Source organism: Perognathus longimembris, chromosome 17 (assembly GCF_023159225.1).
Source record: "Perognathus longimembris pacificus isolate PPM17 chromosome 17, ASM2315922v1, whole genome shotgun sequence".
In the NCBI taxonomy this organism is placed as follows: Eukaryota; Metazoa; Chordata; class Mammalia; order Rodentia; family Heteromyidae; genus Perognathus; species Perognathus longimembris.
In genome coordinates, this window is record NC_063177.1 from 42,865,251 (window position 1) to 42,887,151 (window position 21,901).

At 38.1% G+C, this 21,901-nt stretch overlaps 1 protein-coding gene and 1 long non-coding RNA gene across 5 annotated transcripts in view; one reads left to right on the forward strand and one right to left on the reverse strand.

The window, feature by feature from the left end:
* The window catches only part of Kansl1 (KAT8 regulatory NSL complex subunit 1), a 133,507-nt gene that overhangs the window by 12,271 nt on the left and 99,335 nt on the right, over positions 1 to 21,901 (reverse strand). For all 4 annotated transcript variants that reach the window (XR_007213853.1, XM_048367264.1, XM_048367265.1 and 1 more), the window contains 3 exons: positions 13,022 to 13,137; positions 11,407 to 11,602; positions 3,368 to 3,539 (listed from right to left, as the gene is read on the reverse strand). Coding sequence is in view for 3 of the 4 variants with exons in the window: in XM_048367264.1 (XP_048223221.1) it covers positions 3,368 to 3,539; positions 11,407 to 11,602; positions 13,022 to 13,137 (484 nt within the window). In the remaining variant the exon portion in view is untranslated. The remainder of the gene's footprint in view (positions 1 to 3,367; positions 3,540 to 11,406; positions 11,603 to 13,021; positions 13,138 to 21,901) is intronic.
* On the forward strand, positions 19,362 to 20,041 carry LOC125366531. Its single transcript, XR_007213860.1, has 2 exons — positions 19,362 to 19,407; positions 19,613 to 20,041. It is a non-coding gene; the product is annotated as an uncharacterized LOC125366531 (long non-coding RNA).

The following is a 21,901-nucleotide window of genomic DNA, read 5'->3' on the forward strand; positions in this document are numbered from 1 at the left end:
AAAAGAAGCCAGAGTCAGTTTCCAAGCCCTGAGTTCAAGTCCCAGGACTGGCAAAAAACAAACAAACAAACAACAAAAACTTCATTAAAGCCAGGTTGGGGTGGCTCACGACTGTAATCTTAGTTATTCAGGAGGCTGAGATCTGAGGATCAGGGTTCAAAGCCAGCATGGGCAGAAAAGTCCATGAGACTCGTATATCCAACAAACCACGCAGAAAAAGCTACAAGTTGTGCTGTGGCTCAAGTGGTAGAGTGCTAGCCTTGAGCACACAGAAGCTCAAGGATAGCACCCAGGCCCTGAGTTCAAGCTCCAAGACCAGCAAAAGTAAAAATAAATCAATAAAATTTCCTTAGAAAAGTAATTTCTAGACTTGAAACCAGGTTTTTTTTCTCAGACATCTTTCTTGTAGGCAATCAAATTTTTATCCTTTTAATTTGTGGTACACTGCACCAACTCTATGAACTATTATGGGGAGAAATGCTGTACATACCAAGTCTTTCCATACAAGAGCATGTTATCTGTCCTCATTAATTTAATTTCTTTTTAATGTTCTTCTCTCAAGTCAATAATAAGCAAGTTCTTCTTTATGTCTAGTTTTGCTGAGCTTATTCTGAAGTATTCCATGATTTTTGATGCTGCTATTAAAAAAACCAGGACCTTGCACGTATCAAGTTATCTACTACAGGGAAGTACAGTAAATTTTAGTATAATGATCTTGTGTCTCGTGATTTCGTTTAACTTCTGAGTTATAGTTTGTTGACTGTATTCACATATTTATTTGCATATACACATGTAAACTAGCTTCTTTTTGCTCAAGGCTAGCACTCTACCTCTTGAGCCACAGCACCACTTCTGGCTTTTTCTGTTTATGTGGTGCTGAGGAAAAGAGCCCAGGGCTTCACGCATTCTAGGCAAGTACTCTCTACCACTAAGCCACATTCCCAGCCCAGAATTTTATTTATTTATTTATTTATTTATAAATATATATTTTGTTTTGTTTTGCCAGTCCTGGACCTTGGACTCAGGGCCTGAGCACTGTCCCTGGCTTCTTTTTTGCTCAAGGATAGCACTCTGCCACTTGAGCTATAGCGCCACTTCTGGCCGTTTTCTATATATGTGGTGCTGAGGAATCGAACCCAGGGCTTCATGTATATAAGGCGAGCACTTTACCACTAGGCCATACCCCCAGCCCCCAGAATTATAATTTTTTTTTTAAAGTAGCCACTCATTTCTATGACACTTCACTGACCAAGTCTGAATGTTGGGTTTCTCAAGGTTGAAACAAACATTCCCGAGTGCAAAAACATCCTTTTTAACAAATGAAATTTTCCCCAAGGAGTAATCAGCCTCAGGTCATAGTCTATGTCTGAAACGTTTTTTTCTTTAAAATTATAGCACAACGTTTAAGTCTCCTGCAGATACACAATCTAAGCACAATGGTCACTCCTGTCTTATCCAACACCTCAAATTCTTCAGCGTGGCAGAGTGTAACAACACACATACTATTTCCCCCACATTTTTTATGAGCATCAATTAGTTGTACAAGGGATTTCATTTTGACCTGGCTGTATACAACATAGCTACTATCATTCACCCTTAGGAGGCATGAGAACATTTATGTTACTGACATGAGTTTCTCAAGTCTAATAAATGGAATCAATGATTCAACTAAAATCTCATTTGCAACCCCTTCCTCTCACTTCAATGCTCTCATATAGAAGCAGGAACAACTATAGAACATCACTCATGAAACACTGCCTTGTGCTTTAAAAGTATTAAAGTATCAAAGTATTCAAGAAACTAAACTTGCTAAATTTTGCCAGAAATTTGCTGTATTTTCTTTTAACTACTTCTACTTAAGAGCAAAAAGAAGCTAGGTGCTGGTAGCTACTCAATAGGCTGATATCTGAGGATCAGTTTCAGCCTGGGAAGAAAAGACCACAAGACTAGAAGTGTGGCTTAAGTAGAAGAGTCTGGCCTTAAGTAAAAAAGCCAGGGAAGGGTGTAAGGCCCTCAGTTCAAGTCCTAGTACACACACACACACACACACACACGGAATCCAGTTAAATCTCCTAGTTAGTGGATAAATACACTGCTGGTCTGAGTCCATATTCTAAATGAATAGTAATAATACCTAGTTAAAAATCTAAACTTGAAGATTAGATAGATTACCTGAAAGTAAACAAAAGGATTTAATATTTAAGAATATACAACACAGATCCATCCAGCTAGAAGATGTCTAACATTCTATAAGTATACAAGAGATTAGGCTAGACAAATAACAAAAAGGTAAAAACTGATTACTAATTTTATCTTAAACTCAACTAAGTGAAATGTGGATGAAAAGATTTTGATACCAGGGACAACAGGTATTTCAAGATTCACTTGACAGTTCCACTTATTACTTTCTACTATTTTCTCAAGCGCGTTTTTCTTGGAGTGTTTTGTAATGCTCACTTCCTCCTCCTGCTGGGAAGTTATAGTAGCATCATGTGCAGAGTTTGGCAAGTTCAATCAAACAGCACTGATCTTCCTGGCCAGCAGATGGTGCTCTTAAGTCCTTTTTACAGACTTGTTAATATCCTGTTTGTGCTCAATCATTATGGCACAATCACACCCCCTCAAGTTGTTTTTTTTCACTTAACACTTAGGAGATTCTCCTTTAATAACTTTAAACTCTTTTTTTTTTTTTTTGCCTGTCCTGGGGCTTGGACTCAGGGCCTGAGCACTGTTTCTGGCTTCTTTTTGCTCAAGGCTAGCACTCTGCCACAGCACCACTTCTGGCCGTTTTCTGTATATGTGGTGCTGGGGAGTTGAACCCAGGGCTTCCGAGGCAAGCACTCTTGCCACTAGGCCATATCCCCAGCCCCTAAACTCTTATTAATTAATGTTTCCTTTGTTTTGTACCTAACTATCCAAGATTTGCTCTCAGGCAGCCACCAGAAACTTGGTATGACCTGACCAAGAGGAGTGCCTTTCTTTATTTAGTCAAATGGGAAATGGGTGGATGTGAACAAAGGTAGAACTGTGAAAGAGAGTTAGAATTAGGTAGGTGAACCTTAGAAAACAACAGTACAAGCAAACACTGAGAAACCAAGGAAACAAGTCATGTAACTATATATACATCATATACAGACAGTAATCAAGAGTAGTGCTGCCTGTTCTATTTTATGTATTTTTTAAAGCACAATAGAAATCTTAGAACATTATGATCTTTCAGCACGCATCTGGTTTGGTGCATCTTTCAAGCATCCTTTCTGTAAAATTCTAAGAGAAGACTGTGCTGAAAGTGAAACCTTTAGAAGGTGTAAGTATCAACTTTGTCACCGGGTGTCCTCTTAGGTTTATATTCTGCAGTCTTACTTACCATCTGGAAATGCTAGCACAGGGTGAACACAAGAGTCCAGCTGGGAAAGACGTTCCAACAGAGGGGCTTCATAGTGGACTTCAGGAGGCATGGTGCTGACACTGCCAGAACCACACAGTGCACAGAAGGGATTCACATCACAGCCAGTGCGGACTGTGCTATTCCGGTGAGCCTGTAAAGGGCCAAACACAACTGAAAATTCAAGATCCAACAAGCACCCATTCTTTATCCCAACGAGTCAGAAAATCTTTGTATATAAACATTGCTTATGGGATGTTGATTAGTCTGCTCAGATATTTCCATTTCCCTAGCACACTGAACTTTAGAATGACTAAGGGAATTTTCTTTAAAAATGATGTATTCCAATTACATGAAATACTAAGTGCTTGCCTCAGTATCAAATTTGTCACCGTTTAAAGATATTCAGAAACTGTACTGACAACACTTTGCAAAGGCTTCTAGGCTTAAAAAAAAAAAAGTAAAACAGCTGGGTGGTGGTGGCTCATGCCTGTAACCTTAGCTACTCAGAGGTTGAGATCTGAGGATCAAGGTTCAAAGCCAGCATGGTAGGAAAGTCCTTTATAGGCTCATCTCCAATTAACCACCAAAAAATCACAAGTGAAGGTGAGGTTCGAGTGATAGAGTGCGCTAGTTCTGAGCGAAAAGAGCTCAGAGATAGTGCCTAGGCCCTGAGTTCAAGTTGCACGCACACACCAATCCCCAGTTCCCAAACCAACAAAACATATGTGTGTATACATTCTAGTTGCTAGGTACTAGATCCCTGTAACTCATCCTAACTAACCTACTCCTTCTTAAACTGGGCCTCCTACTTTTCCTTATTCCTTTCAACTAATCAATATAATATTAAATGTAATCTTGTTTTAAAATCTCAGATATGCTATAGCTGTACTAATTAATTAACTTCCAAGTGGCTATCATCTCATGAGGAAAAAAAGTTCTCATGTCTCTGTAACTACTAGCTTTCAGGAAACACAGGGGAAAGAGAACCACCACTGATAAATGGACAAAAGGATACATATATGATACCATGTTACAAAATATCAATACTATGCAGTAAATATTCACCATACAGATGTTCACTGTTTAAGTTAAATTTTGTTGCATATATGAATAAGCTAATAACAAAATTTGGGAAAGAAAATGATACCACAGACTTTTTACTTCTGGCCATGAAGAAGCAGCAGTGATCAAACTGACACTATAGACATAAGTTAGGAAACTGGACAATAGGCACTGTAAAACTGGGAAACAGATGGTGGCCTTTAAGATGGCTCTGGTTTTCCTGTGGAAGCCCATCCCCTAGATCCAGCAGACCAGGGACAGGGATTCCAACCAGAGGAATGATGGTTTTGTGAGTTGGCCAGACAAAGAGCAACTGGAGAGCTGTGCACTGAATGGTTTTGAACTAATCAAGGCTAGTAAAGTTTGAATTATGAACAAAGTGATATGCAGCATTCTTCTGCCCCAACAAAGGTCAAGTAATTTATATACCAACAAAACAAAGCTTTTATTATCATGGTACCTGGAGACTGAACTCAGGGCTTGAGCTACACTATTTTTTAGTTTTAGACAACTGGCTTCACACCTGCGATCTTTCTGCTCTAGCCTTGGATTCCAAGTACCTGGAATTACAGGCATGTTCTACAGTGCCTGGAAAAACGAAGTCTCTTTAAAAGAATAGAAAACATTCACTTGTTACAGCCAGGTAGAATACATGTCCAGCCCTCAATAAAAATTGCTAGTTATGCCAAGAGGAGAGAAACTGAGAAAGAAATAACTCTACAGGGACAGTTTTTGTTTTTTTAAAGTAAGCCACTGAAAACTAAGGGATAAATAACCTAGTAATCTCGGCAAATAAATTACAAAGAAAGACAAGAGCAATATAACATTAAAAATAACTAGAAAAACCCGAGAAAACACACACACATACACACTATTTACCAGAACTACAAAATTGGCTTGCATTCTGCAGCTACTTTTTCCTGAAGATATTAGTTAATTCTCGAAAATATGCTTAGAATAAGATGTCTTGGGAGAGGACTACTACTAGGAAACAGAAAAACAGGCAGAACTTTTCATAAGGCTGAAGGGACAACATTAGAGACAAATGCCAAATTTCCAGTGAAAAAAAGAAGACAAGAAACTAAGATGAACTTCTTGTTTTGGTCCTCTCCTCATCATTACCAGGCAAATTATGAAGCTGTGAATGGTAAAAGGCTATGAGGCTAAGCAGAACATCTCTGAAAAGTAGACAGGAAATTTTGGTTGTATGTACCTATGCACTCAACTTAGTCCAAGTGGATTAAAATTCCTAATCACAACTATACATACCTAGCAGAGGATGAGGTAAAGCCTCTCTAGAGAAAAACATTATTAGAGCCTCTACATTTAATATATAATCATTGAACAATGACTGACAAAAAAATAAAACAAAACACAAGAGCTCTTAGCACTTCAGATTTTGTGTATGATCCAAGTGCAGTGGTACATGGTTTAGGAGGTAGAAGCAGAAGCTTATCAAGTTCCAGGCTAGCCTGGACACTCAATAGCAACAAGAATCTTAGAAGATGAATGCACACAGGTTTGTGATAACTGAATCAACAGATTGGTTAATAGGAATTAAACAAAACAGAAGACAAATAGGAAGCAAATAAGACAATATAAATCATACACAAGGTACTGTGAAAACATCCAACGTACTTGTATTAGAGAGCCTTAGGAGTCTTATTGGTTAATCAGTCAGGGGAGTGCAGGGGAGTGACAAGGAAGACCTTTTTAGTGTTCTGAGACAGAGTTTCACTCTATATGGACTGGAACTCATGACCCTCTTCTCCTGCTTTGGCTTCCTACTGGGATTAAAGGCTTGACTGATAGGAAGTTTATTATGTACCCTGAGACCTTAGCAGGGGGGGGGGGGGGGAAACCACACGAGAAAAGCTAAAAGCCCAGACCTGACCCACATTCTGGTAAGAATTGTATTCATACTACAAGCATATGTCCAAGAATCTTATTCTAAGAATTTGACATCTGAAACCTACCTACATTCCAGTGACCTCTTTGGAAAATAAGAAGAAAAACGTACTTAGGGATAACTTGCACAGTCCCAGGATTACCAATTTCTACAGAAAATATGGCTGCTGAGTCTCGTAGAGCTCACTATTGAGAATATAGGTTGTTACGAAGTATTCTGCAGATGTTAAAAAAATATATAACAATTTATCCTTGACAAGCAAGGAAGTAGAATTTGAAACATTTGGTTGACATAAATTAGTATGAATAATGACTTGGAGGAGCTGAGGGTATGGCTCAACAATAGAGTACGTTCCTAGCAAGTGTGAAGTACTTAAACCCAAGAACTGCAAAAAAAAAAAAAAACTAACTCAAATAAATGAAATATGAAAGGCCAGTAAGTAAACTTTCAAATAAAAAATATGTATCTGCTTTCAAATTAATGAATTTTTTTTTTTTTTTTTCGGCCAGTCCTGGGCCTTGGACTCAGGGCCTAAGCACTGTCCCTGGCTTCTTCCCGCTCAAGGCTAGCACTCTGCCACTTGAGCCACAGCGCCGCTTCTGGCCGTTTTCTGTATATGTGGTGCTGGGGAATCGAACCTAGGGCCTCGTGTATCCGAGGCAGGCACTCTTGCCACTAGGCTATATCCCCAGCCCAAATTAATGAAAAATTTAAGACTACTATCTATTTAATGAAATCTACATTGAAATAAGACTTTCAGGGGACAAGTAAAAATCTGTTCTTATGATGTTCCATATAAGAAACAAAATGCTTAACAGTTAAGAATCCTCTTCCTTCAAATGTACATATATATCCTACTATATTAGTATCTAAAAAAGCAGAATTCAAAACTATTGTGACTGTGCTACAAATCACTAGAAGGATATGATTATATAAAACTATATTCTAGTAGGTACAAATGAAAAATTTGAACTGTCAACATAATGACCAGTTACATAGTAACTACAGAACTGATTAAAATATTTAAGGCTCAATGGCTAATTCTTTGGGAAAGAACTAAAAAACTTAAAATCAACCTACAAAATTAATAGCAAAAGACTATTTCACACTTCAAAGCTGAGGGAATGCCATCATAAACTAAACTTGGAAAAAAATTAAAAAAGTAAATCCTTTTATTACATTATAGGGAAGGACAGAAAATAAATGCCAAGACATGGTCTTTGAGACAAACATAAAATAGAAAAACTGCTGACAGGATTAATGAAGAAAGAGAAAATTTAAGAAGCTTTAACAGAAGCTAACCAACCAGAGCAACTTCCCTGATACAATTAAACTCTAACATGAATTACAAAATACTAAACTTAGGCTAGAACACTGAAAAACTATCAAAAAAAAAATCCTACTTCACGCTGGAATGAGGCCTAGTGGTAGAGTGCTTGCCTAGCATGCATGAAGACCTGGGTTCAAATCCTCTGTACCACAGAAACAGAAAAGGCCAGACGTGGCGCTGTGGATCAAGTGGTAGAGTGCTAGCCTTGAGCAAAAGAAGCTCAGGGACAGTTTCCAGGCCCTGAGCTCAAGCCCCAGGACTAGCAATAAACAAACAAACAAATAGATAAATAAATGAGAATGTAATTGGAGTTGGAAGTACGGCTCTGGTGGTAGTGTCAGCCAATGAGCAAAAGAATCCAATACTGAGTTTGAGTTCCAGACTTAGGGGAAAAAAAACAAAGCATAACAGAGAAAGATGAAGAATGTAGTGAATCATTAACAAAAATCTCTATTTTCCTCTTTGTAATTTTTAATTTTGTTGAACTTTAATTTGTTTGAACTCAGGGCTTGGGCACTGTCCCTGAGCATTTTTGCTCAAGGCTAGTGCTGTACCCCACTTTGGAATTGAAGCCTTAGCTCCACTGCTAGTTTTCAGGTGATTAATTGGAGATGAGAATCTCACTGACTTTCCTGCTGTGCTGGCTTTGAATCCCAATCCTCAGATCTCAGTTTCTAAAGAGCTAGAGTATTACAGGTATGAATGAATCAATAAGGCCTAGTCTTTTCTTTTGGTGATACTGAGGCTTGAACCCAGAGCCTTGTGAATGCTTGCATGATACTTCTCTTACAAATAGTATCAGTAAACTGGGCGTCAGTGGCTCACATCTATAATGTTAGCTACTCAGAAGGCTAAGATCTGAGGATTTGCCAGCCCACGCAGGAAAGCTTTAGGACCAGCACCCCCCCAAAAACAACATCTCAAAATGAGATTTACTCATTAGCAGACACCAGAGTATGTAAGAAGCCAGGGGGCCATGTGACACAGTTGAGCAACCATGATAAGAGGGAACAATGCTTGTCTGTAACAGTGACAGACCCCAGAAGTTTACTTCTGCTCAATCTAGTAAATGCCTTATTGCCCAATCAATTTGTCTTGCTTTTCATGCAATTTACTTTTTCATATGTTAAGATGATCCTGTTTTAGACATTAGCCGTGGATCCAAACAATATTTTGTTTTATGCTTACCCCTTGCCTCAACTATTTCCTTACTTTCTAGTATCTTCAAAATTTGTGAGGCCAGCTACCTGTGGCTCAGACCTGTAATCCCAGCTACTCAGGAGGCTGAAGACAGGTTTAAGGCCCGGAGGGCAGGAAAGTCCCTAAGACTCTTATCTCCAATAAATTACCAAAAAGCCAGATGTGGAGCTGTGGCTCAAGTGGTAGACTCTAGCCTTGAGTAAAAGAAGCTCAGAGACAGCACCCAGCACACACAGACAGACAAAAAGTACACCTGCTGGGTTAGGCATGGCAGTGTACACTTGTTATCCAAGCTATGTGGGAGACACAGGTAAAAGGATTATGGTTTATGGCAGGCCCAGGCAAAAGACTGGATCCTGTCTGAAAAATAAATAAAAACCATAAAGGACTAAGGGTCAACCTACAGAGTAAACTCCAAAACAAAAACCCAAAGCCTTTTTCTTTTCTTTTCTTTTTTCCTATTTCTGGTATTTTGGTATTTCAGGTAGAGTCTACGAAACATCAGGATAGGCACTCAATTCTCACAATGCTGTCTTTTAAGAAGCTCATGGAAAAGCTTTACATACTAAAACCAAGCAAGCTAGTCATAAAAACTCATTGTCCAAATACTAATGATTCCAACAAATGTCTCTTCATTCCTCTCATGCAGCATCAGCAAATATGTTCAAAGTCAAATAGGTAAGTTCTTTGCTCTCCTTCAACAGCAAGTCTCTGGAAACACTTTTCTACAACGGTTTCCTCAATTCATCCTCATTCTTTCTTGAACCCACTCCACCAGGTCACCCTCCTTCTCCATCTACCAAAAACACTCACTGTGGTCTCCATCAGTTTTCATCTTATTTGACCTGTCCCCAGCATCTGACACTGACAATCAATCCCTCTTCCTTCCAGAAACTCCATTCCTTTACTTCCTCTTCTTTATAAGCCATTTTCCAGACCTTTCCTCAACTTCCATGCCTGGAAGTCTTAAGCCTTAGGCTTAAAGTTGGATGATCCAACTTTAATCCTCCAACTACTTCTTTATCTGAACTCCCAGCACACTTATTTATTGATCTGTTTGTTCTTATTAATTAGAATACTTCATGAAAGGACTTTAGTGTAGTGTTGTATTCCTAGTAGCTAGAAAAGATTTACTTAGCTCATTATATGAGCTCAATAAATATTTGTTGAAGGAAAAAAACGAACAAAAACGAACAAAAGTGTGTACTAGAAAATTACCAGCCAGAAACCTAAGTAAAGGTATAAAACATCTCATTTAATTTTCAACTGTAGGAGAGCTCTGGTCTTTGGAAAGGAATAGGGGTGGGAGTAGTTGACATTTTCTAAACTACTAACTGGCAGTGTCATGATTCAAAACCAAACTTATCACCTTCAGAATTAATACCTATAACTTCATGGTATTAACTTTACTGGAGTATTAATTCATTAGCTTAGAAATAAAGTCAACTCTGCTATTTGAAGAACCACAGCAATCAAAAGTTCCCTGCAGTTATGAATTCATATCCACTGTCTTTGTAAAGACAAATTAGAAACTGTAATGGATCTGGGCACAGCTTGCTTATGCTTATAATCCCAGCTACTCAGGAAGCTGAGATCTAGAGGATAGAGTTTGAAGACAGACTAGAGAGAAAATTTGCTAGATTCTTCTACAAATTAACTAACAAAATCAGGGCTGGAGGCACGTATGAATGGCTCAAGGGCTAAAACCCCAGAAGAGTAAGTATGAGACCCTGAGCTCAAACCTCAGCACCAAAAAAAAAAAAAAGTAATGTGCAGTCTTTTTATATTTTTGGTCTTTTGAAATAGGATCTTACTGTGATGCCCAGTCTGGCCTCAAACTCATGATCTTTCTGCCTCAGTGTCCTAACTGCCGGCATTATCCTTTTAAGGCAAAAGGATTTACATTATCATATTCAGTTAAAATAGTACAGATGAGTAAAGATACTCTTCAAAAAGTTTAGGTAACACTTAAACTTTCGATATCTCTAATAGTCACCTAGGAGCTGTACATTTTTTTTCTTTCACTTTTAAGAAAAAGTCAGCCAGGTGCCCGTGGCTCATGCCTATAATCCAAGCTACTCTGGAGGCTGAGATTTGGGGATCATGGACTAAAGCCAAAGCCAGCCTCAGCAGGAAAGTCTGTGAGATTCTTTATCTTCAATTAACCAACAGAAAATCAGAAGTGGCACTGTGGCTCAAGTGGTAGAGTGCTAATGCGAGCCTTTAGCTGAAGTGCTCAGAGACAGCACCCAGGCCCAGAGTTCAAGCCTCACAACTGGAAAAAAGAAAAAAAAAAAAAAAAAGGAAAAAAAAAAAAGGCTAAAGCAACAGAATCAGAATCTCTAAGAAACAGGGCCCAACAATATAGTATTTTTTTTTAATCTCCCCAGAAAATTTTGATGGTTAGCATAGTTTGGAAAACACTAGTTAAACCGAAGATGACAAGAAACTGAACACCCCTCTATCTGAGCACCTGGCTCATTGTTCAGACAATGACTAAGTTTCACCAGTACTGACCTTTCTGGAAAGAGGAACAATGCTGTTGGGCCTAACAAGTCTCCTTTTCTTACAGCTCAGTACAGGACGAGTTCGGGCTGCCATACAGGTGCCATCGGATGATGAAGAAACTAGATTTAGTCGTTGTTTTTTATGTAATTGTTCCTCAGCATCAGAGCTGTCACATGAAACATGGTCTGCCAGGACAGGCTGAAGACTACACAGGAAAAGAAACACGATTTACTTCTCAGAAAACAAATCTAACACTGGTTTAACCTCCTCATCTTGTAAATATAAACAGGTATAACAAGCATTCTCTACCACAGAAAGATGTCATTTCAGAAGCAAATCTAAGTATGTGTGCTATGTCTATGCTTATTAATATGATTAAAGTACAGAAAATTATACTTGGTTAGAAAATGATGAAACTTGAAAATGTTGATGTACTGTCTTAAAATTAGTTCTTCTTCCAGGTGCTTGTGGCTCATGCCTGTTATCCTTGCCAATCAGGAGGCTGAGATCGGAGGGTCGTGGTTCAAAGCCAGGCCAAGCAGGAAAAGTCCATAAAATTCTTATCTCCAATAAAATACTCAGAAAAACTGGAAGTGGCACTGTGGCTCAGGTGGTAGAGTGTCCTCAGGAACAGTGTCCAGCCCTGAATCCAAGCCCCAGGACTGATACAAAAATAAATGAATTTAAAAATAGTAAAAAAAAAAAAAAAAAAAAAGAAGAAAGAGGGCTGGGAATATGGCCTAGTGGCAAGAGTGCTTGCCTCCTACACATGAAGCTCTTGGTTTGATTCCCCAGCACCACATATATAGAAAATGGCCAGAAGGGGCGCTGTGGCTCAGGTGGCAGAGTGCTAGCCTTGAGTGGAAAGAAGCCAGGGATGGTGATCAGGCCCTGAGTCCAAGGCCCAGGACTGGCCAAAAAAGAAAAGAAAAGAAAACCCCCCTTCCCCCCCCCACCCCCCGCTGGGAATATGGCCTAGGAGTAGAGTGCTTGCTTTGTATACACGAAGCCCTGGGTTTGATTCCTCACCACCACATATAGAAAAAGCCAGAAGTGGCGCTGTGGCTCAAGTGGTAGAGGGCTAGCCTTGAGCAAAAAGAAGCCAGGGACAGTGTTCAGGCCCCGAGTTCAAGCCCCAGGACTAACAAACAAACAAACAAAAAAACCCACACACAGAAAGACCCCATCATCAGTACTTCCGTGAATCTTGAGTTCTAGGAATGTATACATACTACTTGTACATTAGTATAGGAACTTTTATATATATAGGAACCTTCCTATATGCAGATTTGCCAAAACAGACTTGAGAGTTAACCTGTTCTAGAGCATAAAGGTTCATATGAACTTCTCTGAGGAATTCCTCCAAGATTAGGATGAATAATAAAAGTCCTGCATGATAATTGTAAGACTTATTTTTCTCCATGCCCATTTTTACAGGATGTTAGCAAAAGGAAATACATTAACATATTAAAATACTTGACACAATATTGGACATTGAAAATATTAATGCACCATAGTGTTCTGTTGCTTTAAACTGTGGTCATTCTGACTGGAAATAACTAAGAGGTCTGAACTCACCTTTTAAAAGCCTATCAAGTGTAAAAAGTAGAAGGAAAAAACTTACGTGTTAACCACCCCATTGACAGGTCTCAGTGCTCCACATGATTTGGTAGACAATGTCTCTGAAATATGTCCAATAGGGGCACCATGGCTTTCTAATGGCTGAGAAACAGTCTCAATCTGAACAAGGGACAAAAAAAGTAAAACACATTAACATTTATTCAGCAACAGCCCTGCCAAAACAAAACAAGACAACAACAACCACCAAAAAAACCCTATCACCGTTTCATATTATTTGACACATCTAAAGTTTCTGATGACCAACTTGAAAAACAAAACTTGTATGACCGAAGAAAAACAGAATTGGCTTCTGCTTTGGAAAAAGAGAAATAGGGAATACAAATATTTATCAGACTAAAAGTAGAAATCATCTGATAGGGAAATGACCTCAGTAACTCTATGGAATCAAAGTTTAGCGAAAATAATTATATAGTAGCATGAGCCACTTAGGGTCAAGAATGTTACCATAACATCAGGTTAGCTGTGTATATGATGGTAACTTTGTTTTTCAAACTGTGTTTTGTTTTAAAATACATACACATGTACTATATACACACATAGGTATATATAAGTTTGGTAGAAAACAAAATTAAAATATCAAATGAATATAATTACCTGACAATATTATCTTTTTCTTTTCCTTTTACAGTGTTAGAAATTAAATCTAGAACCTTGTACCATGCTAGGCTAAGTACTGTCTTGGACAAAAGAATGTATTTGAAATATAAGATGGAATAAGGGATATATATATATATGTATGTATGTATACATATGAATATGGAAAACTTGGAATTTCAGTATTTAAAACAAATTATATATATATATATATATTTACTCGAGTGTCAATCATGTAGTATTTCTTAGATATAGGCAATAAAGGCAGAAATGCAGCTATCCACTGATCCAGAAGTTGTTGAAGTACCACAGAAAGGGGTCTGGGGTGCTCTGAAGTTCTTCCAGTAACTGGTACCAGCACATTTCAAGGCTAATATATTTGGAGGCTGAAAGTCTATTTTTAAAATATTAGTGAGCTTCTTTTGTTCTTTACACAAGAAAGTATAACAGACTAATAATAACAAATTTTATACAAATTGGTTAAAAAAAGTCAGCTCAAAGCATATAAACACGTAAGTCATACACGTCTCAAAGCATATAAACAGGTAAGTCATACACGTATGCTAAAATGTGCTACCAAAGTTATGCTAAATCTGGCATGGATTCATGACTTAATCGCATTAATGTCCCTTAGAAAGCAACATGCTTTTAAGTAGCAAGAACTATAAAGGTAATCTTGTCTTCTGTTAAAATATTTTAACCAATTTATAAAATCTATCTAAAGGTAAAAACTACCTAAAAGTATTAGAAAAAAATCCTTTAAAAACATCTTACAACCATATCTAGCTAACTCAAAAAAGGTTCAAGTCTGCAGGATGCTGGTTTGAAACTGGACAAGGAAGAAAATTTGCTTCAAAATAACCAGCAAAAAGCAGTACTGGAGGTGTGGCTCTGGTGGCCTAGAAAGAACAAAGCCCTGAGTATAAACTCTAGATTTGATCTTCACTCCCCCAAACTCTTATTCACAAAGGTAGCCAGTGAGATAATGCCATCCATCAATAATCCAAGGGAAAGAAAAACGAGGGTGTAAGATATCGTAAGAAATGTAGGGCTGGGGATATGGCCTAGTGGCAAGAGCACTTGCCTCATATACTTGAAGCCCTGGGTTCGATTCCCCAGCACCACATATACAGAAAATGGCCAGAAGTGACCAAGTGTGACTCAAGTGGCAGAGTGCTAGCCTTGAGCAAAGAGAAGCCAGGGACAGTGCTCAGGCCCTGAGTCCAAGGCCCAGGACTGGCAAAAAAAAAGAAAGAAAGAAAAAAAAAAAAAAAGAAATGTACACATTGCCCTATTATGTAACTGTACCCCTTTTGCACAACACCTTGTCAACAAAATTTAATTAATGAAAAAAATAATCCAAATACTCAAAATCTTAGGTCTAGTTATAAATTGTGGTGTACCAAATGGAATGTTAATGAGCCGCATATCCATTTTCAGCTTTTTTGATGCTTAACTGGAGATAAGAGTCTCACAGACTTTCCCTGCCCTGGTTGGCTTCAAACCACAATCTTCAGATCTCAGCTTCCTGAGTAGCTAGGATTACAGGTATGAGTCACTAGCACCTGGCTCAGATGAGTAGTTTTGACCAGAAAAATACTGTTTATGTAAAAATACAAAAATTCCTTTGGAAAAAACAAAGAAATTCCATGGCTGAGTTCATCTCAGTGGTAGACTACTTCTTGTCTAGCATGTGTAGTGCCCTGTGTTCAATCCTCAATATACCAAACAAACCGAAACAGGAAGAGAAAAAAAAAAAAGAATTAACGGAAAGTATTTAAAAATAGTTGTAATGAGTTCAAAATACACAAATAATGACTAAATATTATAGTAGAAAAACACAGAAATCTTATTACGAGTTGGGTAATTTTTACATTAAAACAATTAACAGACCTAAGTAGTAACCTCAAAAGCATCAACCAGGTGATACAGTATGACAAAAATAAAAAGAATTAAAGATTCAGATTGGTATTAACTCAGATGAGAGGTGTGACTTCAGGCATGTTATGGCTTTTCTAGATTTAAGAAATTTAGATGAAGTTTCTTTCAACTGAAAAATGTGATTATCAACCTTTTGGTCAGTATATGGTCCATATGAGGAATTTCTGTCAACTTCACATTCACTTAAAATACAGCTTTTAGAACTGGGCATAGAAGCATGTGTTTACCTCTCAGCATTCAGGACGCAAAGGACAGAAGATGGAGAATCTGAAAGTACCTGGGCTCCACAAGGAGTTGGAGGCCCACCTCATATACACAGAAACACCATCTCAAAAAATCCAAAAAACAAAATCCTAGTACCTCCTACATCTTAGCACTGAATTCTAACCATAGTCTGATTCATGTATCTACATGTTCTACAAGCTACTAATGTTAAATAATCTGTAGATTCTTCATTTGGTCATGTTAAGAGTATTTCCAGAAAACTAAACATGATTCCAACACCAAGAAAACTGAAAAATATGAAAGAACATTAAGATTCACCCACCCAGAGAATAGGTTAAAGAGACTCTTCCAGAGGAATATTATTTGTGAGGCTCAGGTGTATTCTTTTAAGGTTTATGGATTCCACAGCCAGAAAGAAGAGAAAGCAGAAAAGGCTAAGGTGATAAAAAAAAAATGCATCTGTAATTCTCTTGTTTCCTAATTAGACACCTGGACGATTATTTTTTGGAGTAACCTAAGAGTTAGAGGTACAAGGAAGATTATGGAACTGTTTTCTTCTCCAATTCAAAAAGGCAGGTGTATTACATAAAATGATTAATGCAGCAACGAGAAGCAAACTTGTTATTCATAAAGCAGGCACATGTCTCTTCATGTCTTCATTATTCCTCCCTCTTACCCAGACTTTTTTTTTTCTTTTTGGTGCTGGCAATGAGACTTGAACTCAGGGCCTTGAACTCTCATTTGGTCTTTTCTGCTCATAGCTAGTGTGGCTCTACTATTTGACTATACCTCCACATCTAGCTATTGGTTGGTTAATTGGAAACAATAATCTAATAACTTTTCTGCATGGTGGCTTTAAACTTCAACCCTCAGATCTCAGCCTCCTAAGTAGCTAGAATTATGGGGGTGAGATACCACTGCCTGGCTAGCTAGCCAAACATATTAAATGTAACAAAGAACCTTGAAGAAAAACAATGTAAGTTGTGGTTTTTATGGATGTTTGTTTGATGGGGTCTAAGAACCAAGTGACCTTGGCCTTTGTGACTTTGGTTTACTAAAAGAGAAAATAAAGGAGTAAAGACAGAGGCATGTATTTTAAAAATTGCACTGTGAACCAGGCACTATAGTAATCCTAGCTACTCAGTAGGCTGAGATCTGAGTTTGTATACTGAAGCCAGCCTGGATAAAGAAGTCCATGAGACTTTTCAATTAACCAGTAAAAAAGCTGGAGGTGTGGCTCAAATGGTAACACAGTTGCCTTGAACAAAAAAGCCATATGACAATTTGAGGCCTCAATTTCAAAGCTCAGTACCAATATAAAAATAAAACCACTCAAACTCCTACACCCCCCCGCCCCCCAGGAAAAAAGCTGGGCCCTCACCTATAATCCTAGATGGCTGAGATCTGAGGATCAAGATTTGGAGACAGGCCAGGCAGGTTGCCTTGGAGAATCTTATTTCCAATTAAAAAAAAAAAGCCATAAAGTGGATAGATGAATCAAGAAGTCTTGCTCCAGACTCCAAGTTCAAGCCCCAGTGCTAGCACAAAGCAAACAAGCGCGCGCGTGCGCGCCCCCCCCACACTCACACTCCAACCAAAACAGTAACAACAAAACCACAATTATAAAATTAAACTCTTACCTAAAAGATATGTATCTATTTTCATGCTAGTCATTAGATTAATGACACAATTATCACTGAAATATCATTCTCTTAAAGGGTATCACACCTCTGCTTGGCTATAAAACTTAACAGTTGTTTGACTATTCTCTTTCTTTTCTTTTTGTTACTGAAATTTGAACTCAGCCTCCATTCTTGCTTTTTGCTGGTTATTTTGGAGATATGAGTACTATAGATTTTTGCAGCCTTGAACAGTGATTCTCCAGGCCTTATAGCCTCTTGAGAATCTAGGATTACAGTCTGAGCCATTCACCAGTACTAGCTACTTTCTGATAAATATCCAATTTGGAAACTAACTAGATGTCAAGAAATTTTTTAAGCGCTGGGAATATGGCCTAGTGGTAAAGTGCTCATATACATGAAGCCCTGGGTTTGATTCCTCAGCACCACATATATAGAAAAAGCCAGAGGTGGCTCTGTGGCTCAAGTGGTAGGTAGAGTGCTAGCCTTGAGCAAAAAGAAGCCAGAGATGGTGCTTAAGCCCTGAGTTCAAGCCCCAGGACTGGCAAAAAAAAAAAAAAATTAAAAAAAAAAACTTTGTATAGATTTTTTTCATGCTTAAAAGTACCCCCCCCCTCCCCCCCGTTAAGCTGAGCGCTGGTATAGCTCACACCTGTAATCCTAGCTACTCAGGAGACTAAGATCTAAAGATCAAGGTTCAAAGCCAACGGGACAGAAAAAGTCCCCATGAGACACTTATTCCAATTAACCATCTAAAAACCAGAAGTGGAGCTGTGGGTCAAAGTAGTAGAGCACTTGCCTTGAGTAAAACAGCTCAGGGACAGGTCCCAGGCCCTGAGTTCAAGCCCCATGACTGACACCCCCCTCCCCGGGAAAAAAAATGCTAACCCCATTTTTCATCATCCTATCTCAATGACATCCAGCATAGTTTTGCTTAAAATCACCAATGTTATTGCCAGGAAATAAATAGTGTACTGGTAATTTCTATGAACTAGCTACTATGGCTAAGAAATTGTCCTAAGGAAGTGAAAGTTTCTGAATATTCTACTTCCATCAAGTTACCTATCTGGCTTTAATTTTTGCATAGGTAAAATGGAACCAAGATGTCTCATTTTCCTATGTCTCTAACTTTACACACACACACACAGAAAACCAAGCAAAAGAACAACAAAACATAGCCAGACACAATGGCTTAAACCAACAATCCACTTGAGCTAGCCACTCAAAGAGGTAAAGTTCAGGAGATCATAGTCTGAGGCAATAGTGGACAAAAAAAAAAAAGAAAAAGAAAAAGATATTCCATCTCAATCAACAAAAGTTCTTTCCCAGCAGTTTAGGCTGGCCCAGGTCTAAATGCTAAAACGAAGAGGAGCATAGCTCAGCTCAAGTGATAGATTGTCTAGCAAGCAAAAGGCCCTGAGTTCAAACCTCTTACTGCATAAAACAAAATAAAACCTCAAAATATATACTTTAAAAAAAAAGACTTCAGCCAGTACAATGTTACTACAAGTCTAATGGACTTTAAATCTAGGATTTGTATTTCTTGAGTGATAGTTGAACAATGTTGATAACGTTGAAACATTTGGTTGTGAAATTGTATGTATCACTGAGAAAGGGAAATTGTCTTATTTTTAAACATGTGTAGACTCAAGTTAAAAACATGTGGTATTTAGCTGAGGTACTAAAGATCTGAGAATCATGGTTCCAAGCTAGTGGCAGACAGATCCCAGAGACTCTTATTTTCAATTAAAAAAATCAAGAAGTGGAGCTGTGGCTCAAGTGGTAGAACACCAGCCTTAAACTGAAAAAGCAAGAGATCCTGAGTTCAAGCCCTAGTACTGACAAAAATCAAACCAAAACAAAAAATAAATAAACTGGAAAAGCAGGTCCATAATTCCTTTTAAAGTTAATTTACAAGATTAAGAGATTTAGAAGGGGTTATATGTAAATCAGCCTTATCCTTTGAAATGTAAAAATCTGGGGCTGGGAATATGGCCTAGTGGCAAGAGTGCTTGCCTCATATACATGAGGCCCTGGGTTCGATTCCTCAGCACCACATATACAGAAAATGGCCAGAAGTGGCGCTGTGGCTCAAGTGACAGAGTGCTAGCCTTGAGCAAAAAAGTGCTCCGGCCGAGTTCACGGCCTAGGACTGGCCAAAAAAAAAAAAAAAGAAATGTAAAAATCTGGGAACTCGTCAAGGACAGGTAAATATAGAATAAAAGGCTGACAAGAGGAAATCCTGAAGGCAGTTTGTATAGGTTTCACCTACCTCAAACTCTTGATTGAGGATTAGGGGTCACCAGATTAACATGATCACATGTGTTGGCCAGCTCAGAAAGTATACAACTACTACAGAAAGTATAGAGCTACTTTGGGGCTGGGAATGTGGCTTAATGGGAGAATGCTTGCCTAGCACCTATGAAGCCCTGGGTTCTATTTCTCAGTACCACATAAACAGAAGGCTAGAAGTGGTGCTATGGTTCAAGTGGTAGAGTGCTAAGCTTGAACACAGAGGGGGCTCAGGGACAAAGCATAGGCCCTGAGTTCAAGCCCCTGGACAGTTAAGCAAACAAACAAAAAAACCCAGTTACTTTGAGGTTGTTTGTTTTTGTTTTTTTTAAAAAACAACTCCTATTTGCTGTGTATGGAACAGGTAATATTCCTCTTCTGATCTCTGTATTAACTCTGCTATACTAAAATAAATACTTCATAAAACTTAGGCTTTATATAAGTTACCAGAAAAATACAGCAATTATAAAAACTCTCTTGTAACTCTTTATTGTTCAGCTTATCAATAGCCCAACTTACTTGAAAAGGCATATGGGAATAAAGTATTTTAAGGCCCGTAGCTACCTCTTATTCTCTTTTTGGCCTCGTCAGGCCACAGAGCATCACTTAACATCCCTAGTGACTATAAAACTTCAGTGACCAGAAAATTTATTCCTGTCCAACCAATGCTAAGAATGTTATCTGGAACTCTTTAAAAAACATCAATAGCTTACATTTTCAGCATGCCTTTCTTCTGAGAAAGTATTAATTCTTGACTTAATACTTCAGTTGTTTTCCCTATCACATAGATACAGTGGGATGAATAGGAAAGAGTAAGGAACAAAGCTCATTTTATACATTAAAAAATAGACATTAAGATTTGTTAGTAGTGTTTAAAATAAGCAAGTAAGCTTTTTAAAAAATTGTCGTTATAAAGATGATGTACAGAGGGGTTACAGTTACATAAGTCAGGTAAAGAGTACATTTGTTTTGGGGCAATGTCACCCCTTCTAAAATCAGTATTTTTGCTAAGAAATAAAAACAAAAACAACAACAACAACAAAAAACACCCATCACCTCCTCAATTTTCAATCAAGCCATTTAAAAATACCCAGAGAAGATATAAAAAAGGTATACATGTCCATTCATTTGCCCATAAGAAATGTAAGAAAGATAATCTAAACTGGACGCTGGTGGCTCATGTCTATAATCCTAGCTACTCAGGAAGCTGAAATCTGAGGACCGTGATTCAAAGCCAGCTCAGGCAGAAAGGGACACTATCTCCAATTAACCACCAGAAAACTGGAAGTGGAGCTGTGGCTCAAAGTGGTAGAGTGCTAGCCTTGAGCAAAAGAGCTAGCAGTGTCCACAACATGAGTTTAAGCCCTTCCACTGACCAAAAGAAAGAAAGAAAAATTTACCTTTTGTGTAGCATTCAGGGCCATACGTAAGTTTCACAAACTCAAAAAAGAAAAAAAAAATCAACTATTCTGTTTGTGGGTCTTTTATTTTAGAAATTAAACAAATGAACCCACCCCTATTAACAGGGCTTTAGCAGGCAAAATACAAAATGAGCCTAGAACATGTTCTTGGTGCTACTCAAAAATGAGGAAGAACATTTTTGAAAAGACACAAGAGCTAAAGGAGCCCAAAGTACAGATAATTGGAGCAAGTAAATAATACAAACAATATATTATGATCATAGGATAACATTAATATCGATCAATTTTGGTATAACTGAATGAATAGGCAGAGAAAAAAGATAGCTCATCTTACAATTCCAATTAATAAATGTAAAAGAAAAGTGCCATTCAGTAAACAATACAACAATAAATTATAGGGAAAATGCTATCAGTTGATGATAAAATTGTAGGGAAAAGTAATGAGCAACAGAATAGAACATTATAGGTGAAGAGGACAATTTAGAGGGAAAAAGCTAGCAGACACCACCACAACCAAGTGAACTTTCATAAAAAGTTAGATCAGCACCATACACCCTCTGATACAAGCATTGAGAAGGGTCTAGTGTCACTTCCACAATTTTAATAAGAAAAAATCATTTCTAACAAAGAGAAACCATTTAGACGGACGGACGGACGCGGACGCGCACACGCACACACGCACACACCTGACCAATATGCTAGAGTCAAGATCATAAAAGAGTAAAAGAGTGAATGCAATGTGAGATTCTA